The following is a 20340-nucleotide window of genomic DNA, read 5'->3' as shown; positions in this document are numbered from 1 at the left end:
ATAAAAAAAAAGGGACATGCATCTCTTTACATACAAAGCTCTTAACAACATCACTACTATGGTTGCTTTGTAATTATTATTGTAAGTGAACTCCATCAAATGCAAGTGATTATCTTAACTATCTACAAAATTCAATGCCCGAACCCATAACATGTCTTCTAAAATGTGATTCAATCGTTCTATTTGGTTATTAGTATGTGAATAAAAAACCATGTTATTGTCAACCGCATTAGCCAAAATACTCTATGCTCCCTAACTAATCAACTTTCTTACTTTCGGTGTAGAGACTACCTTAATAATAGTCTTAGTTTTACACTCCTTAAGTTGAAGTTCCGAAAGAAGTATGGGCATGGAACTCTCGAGTTAAGTCCACCCATATGCAAGATGAAAACTCGAAAAATTTGTTGTCCAGGATGCCCCATGAGATCGTATGACCGTTCGTCAAAATCATGTCTACTCATACTAGACCAAAAATACCTTAGAATGTACTATGGCATGATATCAGCTCTCCACTGCCCAAGGGTCTTGTGGCCTAAACAAACTACCCTATGGTACATACGTGTGTCACGATGTGAGTGAGTGTTATGAGATAGTGTCTTGAGCGACGTCCTTTAAAATGAGTTTTTCAAGGAGACTGTGGGACAATCTAGGTGTCCTGACATTGCGCCTTCACCCACTTGTCAAAAATTGGAATATGCACCCGCGATCTATTCTGGTTTCCATAAATGACTTAGCATGGACACGAGAAATTCATTGCCTTGATAAAACTTGGATCGATGGATGTTCGAAATGCTCCAATGATATGAACGACACATAAATCAATTCTCGATGCACATGTCTGAGTAAGTTATGATAACCGATGCATCATGAGACTTGAGATGACATCTATAAGGGCCACGTTGTTGGGAACCTAGATCATGAGATGAGATGTGACGGTACATATGAAAGACCTTAACCTAGAGTAGAGGCAAGGTCGAGCCGAGTAACTTGACCTTTGCCTAAGAAAAAAGGTTTTAAAAAATAAAATTAAAAAAAGAAATGGTTCACTAAGCCCCAATTCTAGGACCTTGGGAGGGTCCAAGAGGCACCAGCCGGTTTTCCTTTCACTGCAAGGAGAGAGAGGTTTTCGTTGCTCTGTGAGGCCAGCCTGACGCATTACCCTCTTACTCTAGTGACCGCAAGGTGTGGGCTTTCGCCTATACCATATGACCCATCTCTATGCTTGAAATAGGCCGACAAGTATATAGCCACTTCAACCCAGCCCAGAATTTGGGCTCATGTTCCATTTCTTTATTGCCCTCACTCAAGTTACAAGCTCACGCTACCAAGCTCGGCAATTTTGTTATTATATGATCATAATTAAATACTGTAAATTATGCTTCAAAATTAGCAATGTGGGACTTTCTAATAAAGGAACACAATTTTGATTTTGGTACATTTTTTTTTATCTCTTAACAAATTTCATTTCGTCCGATCTTAAAAGTATTTACAATACTTAACGCTCATTTTGTCTTTTTTTATACTAATAATTTTTTTTTTCATAAAACGTTGACAAGAGTTAACTCATAATTATAAAAGAGTCTTTTAATTCGTTGCAAGAATTTGTATGAAATTTTCTCACAACTCAAGTTCTCATTGCAGTAAAATATCTCATAATCAATCTCATTTGATGATATGACATAATTTTGCAGTCTAGAGACGTGGAACACATCATAGCCCGTAAAGAGATAGTGCAGCAAAGCTAATCCATAAGCTATAGTGCAAATCAACTCTAAAATCTCAAATCATCTGATCAATAATAGACTCAACTTTCCTTTCTTTTCGAACCCTAATACATCCTTCATCGGAGTTAATATTGAAGCATATGGTCACCAACTTCCCTTTCGTTTTGTCTACTCGGTGTGCTTTGGATCCTTATTCTAATCTTTTAAACTGTCGCATTGTGACTTGGATGACCCTTAGCAACTCGTGTTCTCTTACTTTTTTTTTCTTCTAATAAGTAGGGGACATGCATCTCTTAAACTGAATTGCAACATAGTGAGTAGAACGTGAATNAAAAAAAAAAAAAAAAAAAAAACAGATAAGGGCCCAAGTATCAAACATTTTACCGATCACCACCACATTTAAACTTCAGCATCGTAACTAGTGACAACATATACCTTTTAGTTACTCACTAAGTAATACTAAAATTTTACGGTAAAATAACAGTAACATGTGCAAGTATACGTAATATAAGCTACAAGTAGTAAATAATTTAATCAATTTTTATAAGGATTAGTATTCGAGCCACTTTGTGTGCACCTCTTTGATCCTCCTAAATCGTAGGTAGATGACCACTCTGAATTGAACTCATTCCCTCTAAATCCCTCCTTATTTTCAAAGCCTTTATCGTAAGGGTTGAGAATGTTTGATTAATCCATGGTGTGAAAGTTATCTTATTTATAATCAAATAAATTACAATGATATGAAAATAATAATAAATGGAAATAACAATAAATGGAAAGATATCTAGGGTAATAAGGCAAATATTAGATATTTGCCTTATAATAAAATATCAAATATATATATGGTAAACTATAATTTATTACTAAATATCCTTAACAAGGGTCCTATTTTTTCATTTAAAAATAAAGTTTGCTACACGAATGTCTCGACTAATAAGTGTGAAACTTTTTTAAAAAAATAATTTACTAAAGCATTGTCATGGACTTCAAGACCAGATATATGGACTACAATATCGTAATAGAGAAGTATCCCGATGTACATGACATATAAAATGTATGAGGTCTCGTAGTTTCAAATCATGATCAATACTTATGATGCAAGCTTACCAACATGTCTTTTCATGATATAGCGTTCCTTTAAGACATGCATACATATACTAGACATATCATTCATGTTTAACATACATAGCATATGAATGTCTCATAGGTGTAATATGAAAGTGCACCATAATATATGTAGGGTATTGTATAACATTCATATCATATTAATATAGAAGCATGCCCACAGCAAGCTTGTGGCCACTTATTTAGTTGGCCTAAGCTTAAGTCACTATGCTTCCTTGAAGTTACCTTAAGGCTGCTCCTTGAAATCTAATCTCACCGAAGGAGTTCTACCATCATAATTTAGAATTATATTATAGAAATTAGTTTACCTAATTTCATAACATAATCAAAACTTGGTTTCAAATCATTTAAATTATCTAAATAGTAGATATACTGACTTTAAACGCTTTCAAAAGTGTAAAAAAACGACTTTGGGCAAAAAATATTAGGAACGGGTCTAAAAATGTCAAATGAGGTCTAAAATTGGCAAACCGAGTCAAATAAATTGGACTAGCGAGCCGCATGGTCGCCATTTCATAATTATACTATGAAGACGGTAGGTTGTGACACTCATATGCAAATGAACATTAGTGGCGACATGGAAGTTTTGTCCAACTGATCACATGAGGGCCAAACAAGATAAGAGTCATAATGATGAATATGGTGCATCATCCATCACACCAAGTAGAATGTGCATTCAAGCCAAGCTGAGGCATAAGCAAAACTTGACATGAGTGTCAGAGATAGACTCATTAAGGGTCGGGTAGGACCTCGAGCCGTTGCTCTGTGAGGCCTGCCTAACATGTTCCCCTCTACTCTAGAGGCCAAAGGTATGGCCTTTTGCCCAGACCATGGGTCCATCTCTTTTGCTTGAAATGGGCTGGTGTATAGCCACTTCCTCTCTATTGCCCTCACTCGAGTTACAAGCTTACGCAACCGAGCTCGGCAATTGTAATATTATATGACCTTCATTATATATTGCAAATTATGCTTCAAAATTAGCAATGTGGGACTTTGTGATAAGGTATACAATTTATGATATTTCCTAATTCAAACGCTATACTTTGTATCAATCACATATAATGGATCTGACATATAATTATGCAACATAGAGATAGAACATATCATATAACTACCGAGTCGATTAGCTCTAAAATCTCAAATTGTCTGATCAATCATGGACTCAACGTCCCTTTCCTTTCAAATCTCAACACACCCTTGATTGGAACTTCAAATCTATGCGGTTAATGTCAGGGTAGATTTTTTGTCTACTCGGCATGGTTTGCATCTTTGTTCTCATCTTTTAAGTTGTCTCATTTGTGACTTGAATCAACTCGAGCCATAACAACTTGTGTTCCCCTATCATGTCCTAATAAATAGGGAGATGCACCTCTTTTCATACGGAACTTCAATCTTGTAGCTCTGTTTCTAATGAAGGTTGAAACAGAAAAATTAATATTGGAGTGGTTCTAATATGAATCAATACATCTCCATCATGCCGTATGAACTTCAAGAAAGATGAGTTTCACCTATTTTTAGATGACTACAAATTTTTTGTGGATGATAATATAGACATGTTTCATTCATGTATTTTAAGATTTTTATATATATATATATATATATATATATATATATTTATTTTAAGGTTACATTCGCACCGTGGTTAATTATGGTCATACAATATGAAAAGAATTTTTATTTTGAAACTTCAGGTATGTTATCTTTATAATGGAGATTTGAAAATGTAGTAAAAAGAGCCTTTGTACTTTCTTTTAACCAACGACTAAGTTTGACATAATCGGTCTTGTATGTGAAGTGATTCGAATCTCAGACAAAATGTTTTTGCTTTGAGATATTTGATTAACAAGGTAATTCGAATCTTACTTTCCATTGGAGTGATTTCTTATGAAGTTCTTGGATGTATTTAGATACAAAATGTTTTATTCTTCGGTAATCGTTATTAAATTAATTAAACTAATTGTTATGTATTCTTCGGTAATATATTCATTTTTGTTAAAAAAGAATTAAGTAAAATTTTCAATAATAAACAATTAATCCAACTAATTATGTTGAACTAATATTAATTAGTTAACTAATTAATTAACTAGATTTAAAAGTAAATTATATGTAAAATTAAAAGAGAATTTGAAACTTTTTTTTTTTTTTTGAATGAGATGAAAGAAAAAAGACGCAATATTCGATTGAAGTTCAAAGTTTGATTCTGGAATTTTGAAAAAATCTTGATAAATTTTATTTTTCGAAGGCCGATTTGACAAATCCGGCGAATATGAACTGGCCACGGCTGAAGGCGGCGGTGCGATACTCCGACGTTCATGAAGGAAGAAGAAATTCGAAGGAGAAGAGTCAGGGCAGCTACTGAAGTAGGTTTTCTTCTCATTCAATCATATTATCAGGCTTTCATTCTAGTCATCCTAGTTTTCTGCTTCTTACTTGATCCTTACTCCACGCTTTTCTTCTTATTATTTTTTAAATGTTATTCCAGAACCGCCATAATCTGTTTGCTAGATGAAATTAGGAATTTAGGGCTCTTTCAATCTCTTCTTGTTTCCGAAATTAGTGTATAGTTTGTGTGTATTTGAGAAGAAGAGAAAGAGAGATGGATGATTATCAGGAGATGGAGAGGTTTGGTATGGAGAATGATTACGATGATGGGCAATGGATTGGCGGCGAGTTTTATTATCGAAAACGCAAAGAGAAGAGGTCCCAAACGAAAGACGATGTTCTCTATGGTGTCTTTGCGACTGGGTCGGATTCGGACTCTGATGGATTTTCGTCTCGGAAGCGCCGCAAGGACCGCGACTTGTCTAGGAAACCTGACCTCACCAAGCCTGTCAATTTTGTATCCACCGGCACCGTCATGCCCGATCAGGAGATCGATAAGATTTCCAAGGATGGTGATACTGACAATGCGGATGATGACCGGCCTGGCCTTGGCTTGGGTTCCAGCACTTCTGGTTCTGGTTTGGGGTTTACTTCGTCGAGTTCCGATAGAAACCGTAATGGGGTTAAGGAGAATGGTTCTACTGGTGATGGAGATGAAGATGGTGATGACTTATTTTTGCTCACTGCGTTTGGGAGGAGGATTAAGGAGGGAGCTGAAAGGAGGGAGAGGGAAAGAGTGAAGTCTCAGGTAGAGAAGAAAAGTCGAGCGGTAGCCGGGACGAGAAAAGATTCTAACCTTGGGAATGTTGGAGTGTTTGAGAAGCATACCAAGGGCATCGGCCTGAAGCTACTTGAAAAGATGGGATACAAGGGAGGTGGGCTTGGCAGAAACGAACAAGGGATTGTAGCTCCCATTGAAGCTAAAATGAGGCCTAAGAATATGGGTATGGGTTTTAATGACTTCCAAGAGGCGCCTAAGATACCTGTTTTACAAGAAATAGAGGAGAAAATATTGCCCCAACCAACAACCAAGGCAAAGGAGAGGCTATGGTCGAAGCAAGTAAGGTCTAAGAAGAAGAAGAAAGAAGCATATTTAACAGCTGAGGAATTACTGGCTAGCAAGCAGGACCAGGCATTGGAGGTTGTTCAAAAGGTGTTTGATATGCGTGGGCCTCAGGTTCGGGTATTGACAAAATTTAGAAAACTTGAATGCTGAGGAGAAAGCCAGAGAAAAGGACATCCCTATGCCAGAGCTTCAGCATAATGTGAGGTTGATTGTAGACTTGGCTGAGTTGGATATTCAAAAAATTGATAGGGATTTGAGAAATGAGAAGGAAACCGCGCTCGTCTTACAGGAAGAGAAGGAAAAGTTAGAGATCGAGCTGGCTCGTCAGAAGAAGCAGTTGGATAATATGGAAGAAATTATGAACACGATAGAGCGAATAGGAGAAGATAATTCTGCTGGAACATTGACGTTAGATGGACTTGCCAAGTGCTTCAGTGGCTTGCAGAGAAAATTTGGTGATAACTACAAGTTATGTAACTTGTCTTGCATTGCATGTTCACTTGCACTACCTTTGTTCATTAGAGTATTTCAGGGCTGGGATCCCCTACAAAATCCTTCTCATGGGTCAGAAGTGATATCATTGTGGAAGACTCTGCTTCAAGATGAAGATTGTATCGACATCTGGGATGTGACATCGCCTTATACTCTCCTGGTTTCAGAACTTGTCCTACCTGCAGTAAGAATTTCTGGCATAAATACTTGGCAGGCCAGGGATCCTGAACCAATGCTTCGATTCTTGGAGTATTGGGAAAAATTGCTGCCTCCTTCAGTCCTTCATACCATATTGGACAATGTTGTCATGCCTAAACTGGCAAGTGCAGTTGATATGTGGGAACCTCAGCGCGATCCCGTTCCTATCCACATGTGGGTACATCCATGGCTGCCATTGTTAGGGGGTAAGCTGGAGGGTATGTATCAGGTCATACGTACGAAGTTGAGTTTTGTTCTTGGTGCTTGGCACCCAAGTGATGCTTCTGCCTATACTATATTGTCCCCGTGGAAACCTGTATTTGATTCTGCTAGTTGGGAGCAGCTTGTGCTTCGATTTATAGTACCTAAACTACAGCTTGTCTTGCAAGAATTCCAAGTAAATCCCGGAAATCAGAAACTTGATCAGTTTTACTGGGTTACTAGTTGGGCTTCTGCCATACCTATCCACATCATGGTTGATATGATGGAGAAATTCTTCTTCTCCAAGTGGCTACAGGTATTGTATCACTGGTTATGTTCAAAATCCAAATTTTGAGGAGGTTACGAAGTGGTACATGGGTTGGAAAGAACTCTTTCCAAAGGAGCTTCTGGCTAATGAAAGTATCCGGTACCAGCTTAGTTGTGGCCTGGATATGATGAATCAAGCTGTTGAAGGGATGGAGGTGGTTCAGCCAGGTTCGAAAGAAAATAATTCTTACCACCGGATTCCTGAGCAGCGGCAGTTTGAAGCTCAGCAGAAAGTTGCTTCGCAAGCTAAACAACAAGGTGCAGATGGCTTGGGTAATGCTTCTCATTTGGATGGTATGGGTGGTACACTTGAGATGACTCTGAAGGAAGTGCTTGAGGCCCATGCCCAACAGCATGGTTTGCTCTTTAAGCCTAAACCTGGAAGGATGCACAATGGGCACCAGATATATGGCTTTGGAAATATAAGCATAATAGTGGACACTCTAAATCAAAAAGTGTACGCCCAAACTGAAGAATCGTGGTCCCTAGTATCCCTTGAACGATTGCTCGACATGCACAATAGTTCTACAGCAAGGAGATGGTAGATGCAAGCTTGACATAACTTTTTGAAGAATTCCCCATGTTGTGAAGCAGCTTTAATCAATATTTAGGTTATGTAGGCTGCTTGTACAATAGGACAAACTATAAGGTTAGTATGCCTTTAATCTCTCAGCATTAGTGGGCAAGGCTTTTTCATCATTAGATATGATCTGAAAAATCTTTTTCCGTCAATATATACTGATATTTTTTTCCCATGTGAATTACTATCTTATTATCAATTAATACTAATTTCTAGCTTCTCTTGTAAACTTCTATGATGTCTTCTTCTGTCATAATCTGCTCTTTGAATAGGCATGAATAAATTATTGAAAGGCTATTCTTGATGATTTTTTGATTTCTTATTAGTTTCTTGTTTATGTCTTAATAAGAATTACATACTTTTTAATAGAATATAGAACACAACGTCTTTGTGATTTTTATTTTGTTTATATGATCTTTGATGCTATATCATGAAAGATAAATTATCAAACAAGGAGGTTTCTAATGATCTGGAAATGGAAACTGTTTTCCTCTCAAAATTTACTGATTATCATCTTTGTGCTATTACTGATTAAGTACACTCTTCCTCGAGGATAGCTGCATACCCGGCGGTTTCCTCTAGAAAGGATGTCATCTAACTGTCAGAACTAAAAAAAAAACTAAGAAAGGTTCATATAATATCAAACATTCTGGGATGGGTACTGGCCTGCCAAAGAGACCATGGATGAGTAAATGTTTCTTACAATTTGTTTCAATTGCATCTTTGGGCTTTTAGTTAGGTCGTAATTGATGGCAATGAATGGGAGAGTTTCTCTCAAGCACATTAATTTTTTTTTTTGGGGAATCACTATAGAATCTTGATATCCATAACCAAGATTCATCTTTAAACTTGTGAACCTAATGCTTTGTTCTTTGGCTGGAGAGGTATAGGAATGAAAGAGGTTACTCTCTGGAACTAGCTAGGCATGGAAACATTTATTATTAGGTGATTTCATTCTGCAATTGGGGTGAGTGCAGATGGCTCATTCTCCACCCCAAGACAGGTTCAATGTCTAGGTATTTTTAGGTTATATTATAAGATTAGTTTCTGAATCTCACTTCTTAGTGGATGATTCGGCATCCTCGAGTGCTTTCCGAAACCAGTGGTCTTCAAGCCTGCTGTGTACGATTAGCCAAGAAAGAAGAGGCGGGGTATGTGGTCGGTGTAGAAAGATATTCTCATTCAGAAAATGCCTTCTAGGTGGGTTGGTTCCTCTGTCATCGCTAGGGAGTTTTCGGTGAGGAGACCTTAGGATAAGTTGCTAGATTTGTGTCTATTTAGTTATAGATCCTTGAATTTTTAATTTTGTGTCAAATAGGTTCTTAAGGAAGTGCATAATTAGGGATAAACTTATTTAATTTGTTGAAAGTTTTTCTATTTGTTGAGCGGATTGTGCAGGATCACAAAACCATCGATACAAATCGACTTGAGATCGTATTTCATAAAAAATTGAGTCACATTTTGTATGTGGGGCAACTATGTGTTCAACACCAATCAATAATAATTTCCTCAGACAACATATGCAAATCTCATTCTAGAAACTTTCCCTATTATCTGTCATCGCTATTTGTGATCAAAATCATAATGGCGAATAACACAGTTCGTTTTCTTTATATATACAGTAGGCAATGGATGATCTCTATGACGTATGACTTGTAATTATATTTTAACAAATTAATGCTTAAGCAACATGGCTTCCATCTTCCTCATCTTGGCTGCCTTCTTTAGTTTCTCCAACGCCACTAGTCCAACTTGCCTTACCCTTTCTCTGGACAAACCTATGCTGAAAAAATCAGAGCAAATAGAGCTTTTGTGAGCTATAACTTAGAATGACATTGACAATTTTCTCATGTAAGTTCCTTCCACTTACCGTTTGCTTATTTCCTCCCATGTCAGACATTCATTGTCCAGACCGTGATAAAGACGAATGATCTCTCTTTCTCGGTCCTCGAGTGTCATGTTTATGAGTTTGTTAACTTCAATCTGTCAATATTTTTAGCGTATTTGAGTCGACAATTCAATTAGATAAGCTAACAAACTGTTCATTCTTTATTTACTAATGAAAATGATATATTTTTTCATTCTCAGACTTGGTGACCAATCATTTTACCTTCAGAATCCATGTGTCGGTTCCATGCCACGGGTTGTTCTCGAGGCGATTATCTGCAATATACTGCGAAGACAAAATGTTAACAAAAGAACTCAACGAGTGAAAATCATGTGAAGTTTGCAAAAACTGAGTTGTTATTCAAGGCTTACACTATGATGAGTTTCGCCAGGAAGACCATTCAATGAAGGGAATGCTTCTCGGTCGAGTGAGAACACCTTGCTAATTGCCTGAAAGCAATGAGAGGTTAGCTTGATAAGGAAAATGAAAAACAGATATTGGGAAATAGCAGAGTTAGAAATTTGTAATACCTCAGTGGCATTCTTGACTTTCTTTTTGGACATGTTGAGAGATTCTGCAATCCTCTGAGGTAAATAAACAAGCGTTAGCAATCACAAACTTCAACGTAATTTGATATCAACTTGTTTGTTTAATGGTATTCAAGTTTTTTGAGGTATACAATATTGTTCTGTAGTGTTATGCCAGTTATCCACTTACATCAATTGATGGGGTGATTCCTTTCTCTTGCAGTTTAACTTTGGCATTGCGAATCAATCCTAATCTTTCGTGCAAATGAGTTGGCAACCTCAGCGTTCTCGAATTTTCAACTAATGCTCTTGAAACACCCTAGGCATGGATGAAGACATTGAAATTCTGTCAGCGCTTGCTGTAACGCTATATATGCTCGCCATGTTCAGGTACTTGCATTAAATAATTTGAACTCAAATATCCAGTTTTCTTTTCAATAGGCTTATGCTTTGGCTAGTAACAGAGTATCAATTTGTTTCGAAGTGTTTATATCCTCACCTGGCGTATCCACCAATAAACATAGGTTGAGATTTTGAATCCCTTTGAGGAATCAAACTTTTCGATTCCTCGGAGAAGTCCGATCAAGCCACCCTACATTAAACATAAACAAACTCTTCATATTAGGGGAAGCTAATAAGGTTGGAGTTAGCTCTATGGGACTGTCATAAGCTCCTCACCTGAACTAAGTCGGCCATTTCAGCCCCCATGTTATCATATCTTTGTGCAATTGACATTACTAAACGAACATTGCTCATTGCTAGCTTCTCTCTTGCCAATGAACATTCCATTACTCTCGACCGTAATTCGGCACGAGAAATCTCAAGTGAAATTGCTAGTTGTTCTTCAGAGGGCTCACATCTTAGTCTTTCCTTCAGTCTGGGAGTCATTACAGATGTTAGGGAGAGCAGAGTACACTATGAACATAATATCATTACTGTAACGACCCTAGCCCACCGTTAGCAGATATTGTCCTCTTTGGGCTTTCCCTTTCGGGCTTCCCTCAAGGTTTTTAAAACGCATCTGCTAGGAAAAGGTTTCCACACCCTTATAAATGGTGTTTCGTTTTCCTCCCCAACCGATGTGGGATCTCACAATTCCAATGTGGGATCTGAGAGTTACTGAGCTAGTAGTTTTGGCAATAGTGTAATGGAATTCCATATACTTAATAGTTTCCTTTCTCGCATCTGTCAAGTTATTATGATTAAAAGGAAAGACTAACATGGAAAGAAAGGGGCAAGCAGTAATCTATGTGAATCTGAACAAGAAGAGCATGAGGTAACCTGGTTTTATGCTCCTCCAATGCGAGACCGACTTTAATCTTCTTCGAAAGGCGTACAACTTCCGAATGGGGAAGTATTTCTTCACTTACTAAACCTTTCACATACCCCCTCAATCGATTCTGGAGTAGCTCAGGACTGATACTAGGTTTTAGCTGTTTACTGATTTTTGGTTGAGCTATAAAAACATGTTTGCTCTGAATTTTCCTCTTAGAACTCATCCTCCTTTGCCGTGCAGACACACCGGAACAAGTGACAGGTACTTTCTTCTCTGTTTTTCCTCTAGGCACATCAGTCGACACAGTTTGCTCGAAAGATAGATTCCATTGCTTCTCTAGCATGGACTTTTGCAGCAAAAGAAGAGCCTCCACAGTACATTTAAGATCAGTTTCTTCATCTTCCCAAATGGTGGTGTTATGAAGCCATGGCTCTGCAGTTGGAGAAGAGGGAGTATCTACATGTTCCTTCACAGCTTTGATGCATTGCACGTGCCGATTCGACGGTGGATAGCTCGGAGAAAAGTCAGCCGAATGTTTCGCTATTACCACACTCTTCGTGGTGGAAACTTGGTTCTGTCCCAACCTATGATCATTGAGATATAAAACCTTTTCTGTGAAATCAGAATAATAGGATGAAGAATTCAACAGCCGCTTCGCTGCACCAAGCCCAATTATTGCAGCTGTTGCCATCATATGGCTTCTCTTCTTCCTCTTGTGCACAAAACTCTTATCATCACACGCCCAACACAACCAATTACACCAAATCAAACTTCAATTCTATTTCAATGGATCAATGACTTCCAATACCTCAAAATTCCTCCCCCTGAATCAAACAAAGTAGAAAGGATATGAAATTCCCACCTGAAATCTCCACTCAACAAGAACAGAACAAAACCGCTCGATAAAAACGAGCTTCGGATTGAATTCGTGGATGATTTTCGAACTGAAAGCTCAGTTACTAGGCCTGAAGGATTGAAAGAAACATAGAAACAGAGAAAATGGCAGAACCCAGAAACAGAAAACGGGAAAAGTTGCAGAAACCAACAACAAATCAGTGAATGAGCTCGAGAAAAGTACCTGAAATGGAGAAAATGGAGGAAGACAATTCAGTCTTCGCCCAGCAACTCTATAGAAGAGAGAGGAAGAGGGTCGATGAATCCAAAGCAAAATGGCAGAGAATGGCTTGTGCTGTTGTTGGGTTGATGAATATCGAAGATTTTTTTTTTTTTTTTTTTTTTTTTTTTTTTNAAATAAATAAAGAGGGTCGGACAAAACTAAAAGAGGGAGTACAAAAAAAAATAATAAAGAGAGCAGGACAGAAATAACAGAGAAAATAAATACTAAATAAAAAAATACATAGAAGGCATACATAGTAAAAAAAAATAGAAAAGGCAGGGAAGAACTAAAAGATATAGAGAATGCCAGAATAGAAAATCAAAAGAAAAAAATACAGATTAAATATTGGTAGAGGAAAATGTTTGAGCTTTGGAGATATGGGAAGCTGAGATGCTATTGGTTGGATTAGATATTGGGTCCAGCTTTGAGTGATCTGCAAACTTTTGGGAATATATATATATATATATATATATTTATTTATTTTTATTTTGTAGAAAACAATATGATTTGGTGAAGTTTGTTCAACCACACAGCTTGCTAGACCATGAGCCACATGTAGACATCTCCCATTTTCTTTTTATATTGAAATTACGTATTGTTTCTTTTAAGTTTAAATTTCTTATAATTAAAAAAAAAAAAGATTTAATATCATCTTTAATCTCTTGTAATTTTAAGTCTTACCTTAGATGTTTTAAAATAAATTTGTAATTTGTAACAATTTAATTTATAAACTTTCTAGCTTTTATTAAATGTATAGGTAAGAAATTTGAATAAATTTGAATAATATTTTTTCATGATAAGAACTAAATCAATTACAATTTTTAATTACAATCACCTAATTGAGAGACTTAAATTTTTAAAAACTTAAAAAAAACACGGATTAAATTGTTATTTTATATATAAAATCAACATACATTAGATAAAGTTAAATGCTTCATTTTAGTAATATAGCTTGATTCGTTAAAAAAAAAAAGATAATAATAAATTTCAATCAATTCATTTATGCAGAAACATGCAAGTAAAAGATATAAGGTATATGAGATATTATAAGGTCGTTATATGATATATCATGATTTTGAGTAGACTATAAACTTTGATGTATATCTTTTGATTTTATAATGGGTGAGAATGATGGAAATAGATACTTCCTCTTTATTAAATCTTCTTTTGATCGTCCAATTACTACTAGGTGCGTCTACTGGAGAGATGAGACGAGGAAGGTTTCTTCGTCTCATCCTAGTCACCTATTTCAATCTTCAACCCACAAAATTTTTTCATTTGTTTCTCCGGAGATTAGAGTGATTTTTTTTTTTTTTTGTTGAAATTTTCTTATTTTTTGTTGTTTTAATTATTTTATTTTTAAAATTTATTTCCAACAAATTTTTTATAAAAAAATTTAAACAGATNAAAAAAAAAAAAAAAAAATATATATATATATATATATTATAAACTATTGAAATAAAAAATATAATATTTCATAAGCAAAAATATGATTATAACATTCAACCACCCTAATTTCGGTAAGGATTTAGAGCAAAGACAGAGAATTGAACGGAGCATATGATCCTTGTCTCCATCCCCAGTCAACGAATAGAGAGAAACTTCGAGTTTCCTCCTCCATTCTTCGTATAAATGAAAACTCTTCACTCTATTTGAAGCGGATCTCACAGGTAATAAACATCTCTAATTACCATTAAGTCGCTCCGTCCTATGAGAAGAAATAAAAATTAGATTCAAATAAGGAAAAATTGTACACATTCAATCTAGAAAATCCTTTTTGTAGTCTGTTTTGCCCTACCATATTCCTTATAGTGACTTAATTGTGGTATGAAAGTTGTTCATTGGATTCTAACGCCGCTGATCTACTATACTATATATCTCAATTTTTTGGGAGGAGGAGGGGGGAGGGGGGAAGAAGGTGCATACGAATGAACTGGAGTAACATCTCAATGAGAGCGGATTCTGAGGATAGGATGACTAAGAAATGTTTAAAAGAATTAAAAGTTACTACCTATAACAACAACAATGTGCACCTTCCTTTTCGATAGCTCAACCATAAGAACTCTAAAGTTAAGTGTGTTTTGATTGGAGCAATTCTATGGGTGACCCATTGGAAATGGTTGGTCTAAGAGGACATTCTCTGTATCACCCAAAAATGAAAGGAATTAGATCCAACAAGAATAAGTCGCCCATGTAAGACCCAAATGATCAAAAGGGGAGAAATTAAAGGATTAAGCAAGGATGATATGTCAAGCAAGTCATTCTTATACCCTAACAAGTAACCTTAAGGAATTTCAAGATGCCGGAAAAATGACCAACGTGAGATGAAGGATTTTTAGAAAAATTATGGATTTTTCAAGAAAAATAATATTAAAATATTCGAAAAGTGGCAAATGACCAAAATACCTCAAGGAGAATGAATAATTACGAAAATGCCACTCTGATCAGAATCAGCGTCTACAGTGGCAATCTGAGCAAAATCTCTCGAAACTCAAATATCAACCGTTGGATCTTCCTCAAAATTGGATATGATCTAGAAGATGGACAGATCATCACATCCAACGACTATTATGCAAAACCAAAATCGGTGAGGCTTTGATCGGAGTAGATATTTCCGGTGGATTTTCCAGAAAATCTAACCACCAATTCACGACGATTCTGGAGCTTTCAATGTCGGTTTAAGCTCCGCCTATAAAGTCTAAAGTAGGGGCAAGAATATGGAACAAGACTCGAGCAAGGTCGAGCACCCATTCGAGAGTTATGAGCGTTTAGACTGTGGGTCTCCTACTCTCGGGTTTCTTCCAAATTCGAGAGCAATTCTCCACCATTCCTCCTCAAACTTATTCCTATAGTTTCTAAACAAGATTACTCACAATTTATGTGAAGGAATCGAGAGCCGAAACGTCGTAAAACAGGCTACCCAAGAGATCGAAAATCCGGCGTTTCAGGTGAGTTGCATACCGAGAACGATTTCTGGAAATTAAGGTCCCACACTCAAAGAAGTTCCTCCAAACCAATTCCTATAGCTTGGGGTAAGGATATGAAAGAGGTTACATTAAGAAATCGGGCCTTGAAAACCCCTATAATCGGCTGCCCAACAAGAATCCCCTGTTTTAGCTCTAGCGAGGAAAATAATGTTGGACGAACTTTGGAGACGAATATCTCAGGCTACGATACACCAAAAGAAACTAGATGCAATAAGGAGTCTATGGAAGGAAATTTGAAGTAATTCGGGTACTGGAAGCTCGAGAACGGTGGTCCCGAACATCGACGATGAGGTAAGTAGCCACCTTGGACTTTTCTTAAGAAATACTTGTAGGAATCGCTTAAATTTTCATATGAACCCTAGACCAAGTATTACACAAGGATCTATGAAAGAAAAACTCAAAGAACCGTAAGTTAAGGCCCTGAACCGACCAAATTGCTCGGAATTTAAGGAACGTTAAAATAACCCACTAGATGAGCCCTGATGCCTATGAAATTTTAATGATGAGCATATTATAGCATGTTTAGGTTGTGTGTGAAATTTAGTGGGCAATGGATAAGGATAAGTAGGTAAACCAAGAAATGGGACAAAATGACCATAATGCCATTAAGGATATCTACCTACGGTTCATGACCTCCAAATGCTATGAAACTCTACGGTAGGTCTTATTGTATGATGATTGATGAGGTGGTGAAGTTTGAAAGCTACTGAAACTCGTTAAGTAGCAAAACCAAGAATTAGGGGTAAAATGACCATAATGCCCCTAAGGAAGACTACCTACGGGTTAAGCCCTAAATGACCTCCCAACATTATGAAATATTGTATGAATCCTTATCTCATGATGATGTATAAGGTAATGAAGTTTGGGAGTCATTGGGAAACGTTAGATAGCGAAACCAAGATATGAGGAAAAATATACATCACGATCCACATGACTTTACCTCCTAGGGTGACTAACGAGGTACCCATGAAATAAGAGATTCCCCATAGGTACCCTTGGTTGCTGATAAGATTCTAAGTGCACAAGGTCACGTTGGGCTATTCCTAAGAAGAACCTTTAAGTTCCAAGCTTGACCCAAGATGTTATGCATAAACCTAGGATCCCCAAGAATACAAGGAAACACCTAGGTTAATACAGATGGTCTGCTTAACAAGTTGCTAGGATCCATGCCTGGAGTAACCGTTATCTCCCATCACGAAGTGTACCACGAGATCCCTATTCCTTTTTAGGTAAGATACCCTGCTATATGTACCATGTGCAGATGCCATGATGAACTCATTATTTCCCTCATCTAAATGAGATGTCCTGCAACACGATATGCCAGCAGGATGCCACGTTTATGATAATGTCACCTATGCACTCATAGGGAGAAAACGAAGGGTTACTTTGAAAGTGTTTTCAGGACCAAAACACGATATATGACATGACAACCTCTAAGGGTTAGTTCCTGAAAACGAAACAAGAAGTCATATCCTAGCTCAAGGTCTAAATATGCTCCAAATCACCAACCATGTTCTATAAGGTCTATTTTATATGACATGAGGATAAGCTCAAGATTTTAATTTAGTTGGAGCAAGTTTGGGACATAAGCCAAGATGGAACTTAAGGAAACGCCTAAAGAAAACATGTCAAGATTCAAGACCCTTCTAGAACCCTCTAAGGAGCCCATTATGAACTTATGACCTTCTAGAATAACTCATGCTAGTTATTACAATGGGTTCATATAATCACGAATGTATATAACAACTTACGCCTCAAGAAAATAAGAATCTTAGAAGCTTATAAGATTAAGAATCAAGAACAAGCTATACAACCACCAAGACAAGAAGAATGCTAGGTACCACTCAAACATAAGGGACCAAAGTCCTCGAGACTCAAAATTTAAGAATGTTAGGTATTACTCTAAGCATGTCTAATTGTGGCCCATAACTCCCACCTTGCGGTGCTTTCTAAGGAGGCCTTTTTCCTCTTATAGGTGGGATGCCCTGCACGNAATATGCTCCAAATCACCAACCATGTTCTATAAGGTCTATTTTATATGACATGAGGATAAGCTCAAGATTTTAATTTAGTTGGAGCAAGTTTGGGACATAAGCCAAGATGGAACTTAAGGAAACGCCTAAAGAAAACATGTCAAGATTCAAGACCCTTCTAGAACCCTCTAAGGAGCCCATTATGAACTTATGACCTTCTAGAATAACTCATGCTAGTTATTACAATGGGTTCATATAATCACGAATGTATATAACAACTTACGCCTCAAGAAAATAAGAATCTTAGAAGCTTATAAGATTAAGAATCAAGAACAAGCTATACAACCACCAAGACAAGAAGAATGCTAGGTACCACTCAAACATAAGGGACCAAAGTCCTCGAGACTCAAAATTTAAGAATGTTAGGTATTACTCTAAGCATGTCTAATTGTGGCCCATAACTCCCACCTTGCGGTGCTTTCTAAGGAGGCCTTTTTCCTCTTATAGGTGGGATGCCCTGCACGGTGTTTGCTTTGCAGGATGTCATGTTTGGCCTCATTCCCCTCACCTAGATGAGATACCTTGTGCCATGTTATGATTTGCAGGNTATGAACTTATGACCTTCTAGAATAACTCATGCTAGTTATTACAATGGGTTCATATAATCACGAATGTATATAACAACTTACGCCTCAAGAAAATAAGAATCTTAGAAGCTTATAAGATTAAGAATCAAGAACAAGCTATACAACCACCAAGACAAGAAGAATGCTAGGTACCACTCAAACATAAGGGACCAAAGTCCTCGAGACTCAAAATTTAAGAATGTTAGGTATTACTCTAAGCATGTCTAATTGTGGCCCATAACTCCCACCTTGCGGTGCTTTCTAAGGAGGCCTTTTTCCTCTTATAGGTGGGATGCCCTGCACGGTGTTTGCTTTGCAGGATGTCATGTTTGGCCTCATTCCCCTCACCTAGATGAGATACCTTGTGCCATGTTATGATTTGCAGGATGTTCATGTATGCACCGATCACGCGACCTATATGGTCTATGTTAGATTATGTGACCTTTACGGTCTATGCCATGTTCATTCATGCATCGATCACATGACCTTTATGGTCTATGCCATGTTCATACATGCATCGATCACGTGACCTTTATGGTCTATCATGGGGAGTAACCTATGGCCACGATAGAGCAAGAAGAGAGTAAGTTATCCTAGCCATGAATTAAGAACCTCCTAAGACCTCCCACGGTACATCATGTTTATGACTTAGACTACGCTGCTTGAAACATATGAAGCCTTGAGCGTAGGTATTAAGACTGTGTCGCTTGGAATGCATGAAGCCTCGGACACAGGATGACAAGTTTATGTCTAGTACCGTAAGTCCTAAGGGAAGTGTCTTGGAGAACGAATTAAGAAACATAACAAGAACTTACAACAAGAACAAGAACAAAAACAAGAACATGAAAAGAAAAAGTGTGGTACCCTAACATATCAAGGACACGATTAAGAGCTTACAAGTAGGCTGCTTACTGAGTCTTTGTACTCATTCCTTATTCTCCATTTTTTTTTTCAGGAAATAAGGAGCTGGTTGAGGTCGGGAGCGGACACTGGAGCAAGTGCCATAGACAAACCTCACCCGTCGTCCTTGAACCTTTTTGTGTCGTCCTTTAATTTGTGTTTGAAAATAGTATCAACTTTAATTTGATATAATGTTTGATATGTTTTAAGTTTTTGGTTGTTTTATTTTGTTAAAAAATTTTACCCATCTTTTAGAGTCATCGAGTCAGCCCGGTCCTTACATTCTCAAAGAAAGCATACCGGATCGTCTTAGCGATCACTAAAAGTACTACTCAAGAGATGTCCAATTGATTACTTACATGGATGATGTGTGCTTCTCCAAACTCGATTCAACTTGGTTCATTCATCAAAGTTGACTTTGACTGTTCTTTCTATTTTTTTTATAATATTTTTCTTTTTGGTCGTATCCTGAAACTTAATCTAAAACCTTCAATAAAATGAAAGAAAAAATATTGTATGAGTCGAGCTCGAGTTTTACATATTTCTCAACTTGTTCGAAGTAAAAGTTAGTTATATTTTTTTAATTGGTAATTAGATATTTCCTTCCAATTTCGATTGAATCCACATTTATGCAAACTTCAAAATGAGTGATTTAATCAACAATTTGGTGAGAATTTGAGTAAATTAGCAGACACTGACTTGTACTAATAATACAAAACTTCCATGAAACTGCCACCGCAACTTCTCCATTACAAGACTTTCCATCATTTTCATTAACACTATTTTTGACAAGTCTTTTCAACTCAGCCTCCGTTTCTTTTTTAATCTCTAAGTTTGGTAGAGTGGGTATGGAGACGGGGAAGAGGAATATAATCTCCGACCCTTTCCTCTGCCCTGCCTTGTTTACTTAATTTGGAGAAATTTCTATCCGCTCTCTCCCCATTTCATATT

General features: G+C 37.0%; 2 protein-coding genes across 4 annotated transcripts; one reads left to right on the top strand and one right to left on the bottom strand.

Moving 5' to 3' along the window:
- The first annotated feature begins 5208 nt into the window (after positions 1 to 5208).
- Positions 5209 to 8402, top strand: LOC111795092 (septin and tuftelin-interacting protein 1 homolog 1-like). Its single transcript, XM_023677334.1, is given in 3 exon segments — positions 5209 to 6423; positions 6425 to 7531; positions 7533 to 8402. Coding segments are annotated over 3 exon segments (2613 nt in total). The 5' UTR covers positions 5209 to 5445; the 3' UTR covers positions 8061 to 8402.
- Positions 8403 to 9563: 1161 nt separating this feature from the next.
- LOC111795093 (RNA polymerase sigma factor sigA-like) lies at positions 9564 to 13028 on the bottom strand. 3 transcript variants are annotated; one of them, XM_023677338.1, is made up of 10 exons: positions 12865 to 13028; positions 11792 to 12751; positions 11189 to 11387; positions 11010 to 11102; positions 10701 to 10829; positions 10514 to 10567; positions 10355 to 10432; positions 10206 to 10268; positions 9966 to 10078; positions 9564 to 9878 (listed from the first exon to the last, which is right to left on the bottom strand). In XM_023677338.1, exons 2-10 carry the CDS (start codon positions 12478 to 12480, stop codon positions 9770 to 9772), a joined length of 1527 nt encoding a protein of 508 aa, XP_023533106.1. In that variant the 5' UTR covers positions 12481 to 12751; positions 12865 to 13028; the 3' UTR covers positions 9564 to 9769. The 3 variants fall into 3 exon arrangements, with proteins under 3 accessions (XP_023533106.1, XP_023533104.1, XP_023533105.1); XM_023677336.1 differs by having other exon boundaries at positions 11792 to 12610; XM_023677337.1 differs by having other exon boundaries at positions 11792 to 13028.
- Positions 13029 to 20340: the final 7312 nt, after the last annotated feature.

The sequence above is a fragment of the Cucurbita pepo genome, chromosome LG05 (assembly GCF_002806865.2).
Source record: "Cucurbita pepo subsp. pepo cultivar mu-cu-16 chromosome LG05, ASM280686v2, whole genome shotgun sequence".
Lineage (NCBI taxonomy): Eukaryota > Viridiplantae > Streptophyta > Magnoliopsida > Cucurbitales > Cucurbitaceae > Cucurbita > Cucurbita pepo.
Note: the sequence above shows the minus strand (reverse complement) of the source record. Positions and strands in the feature narration are given on the sequence as shown.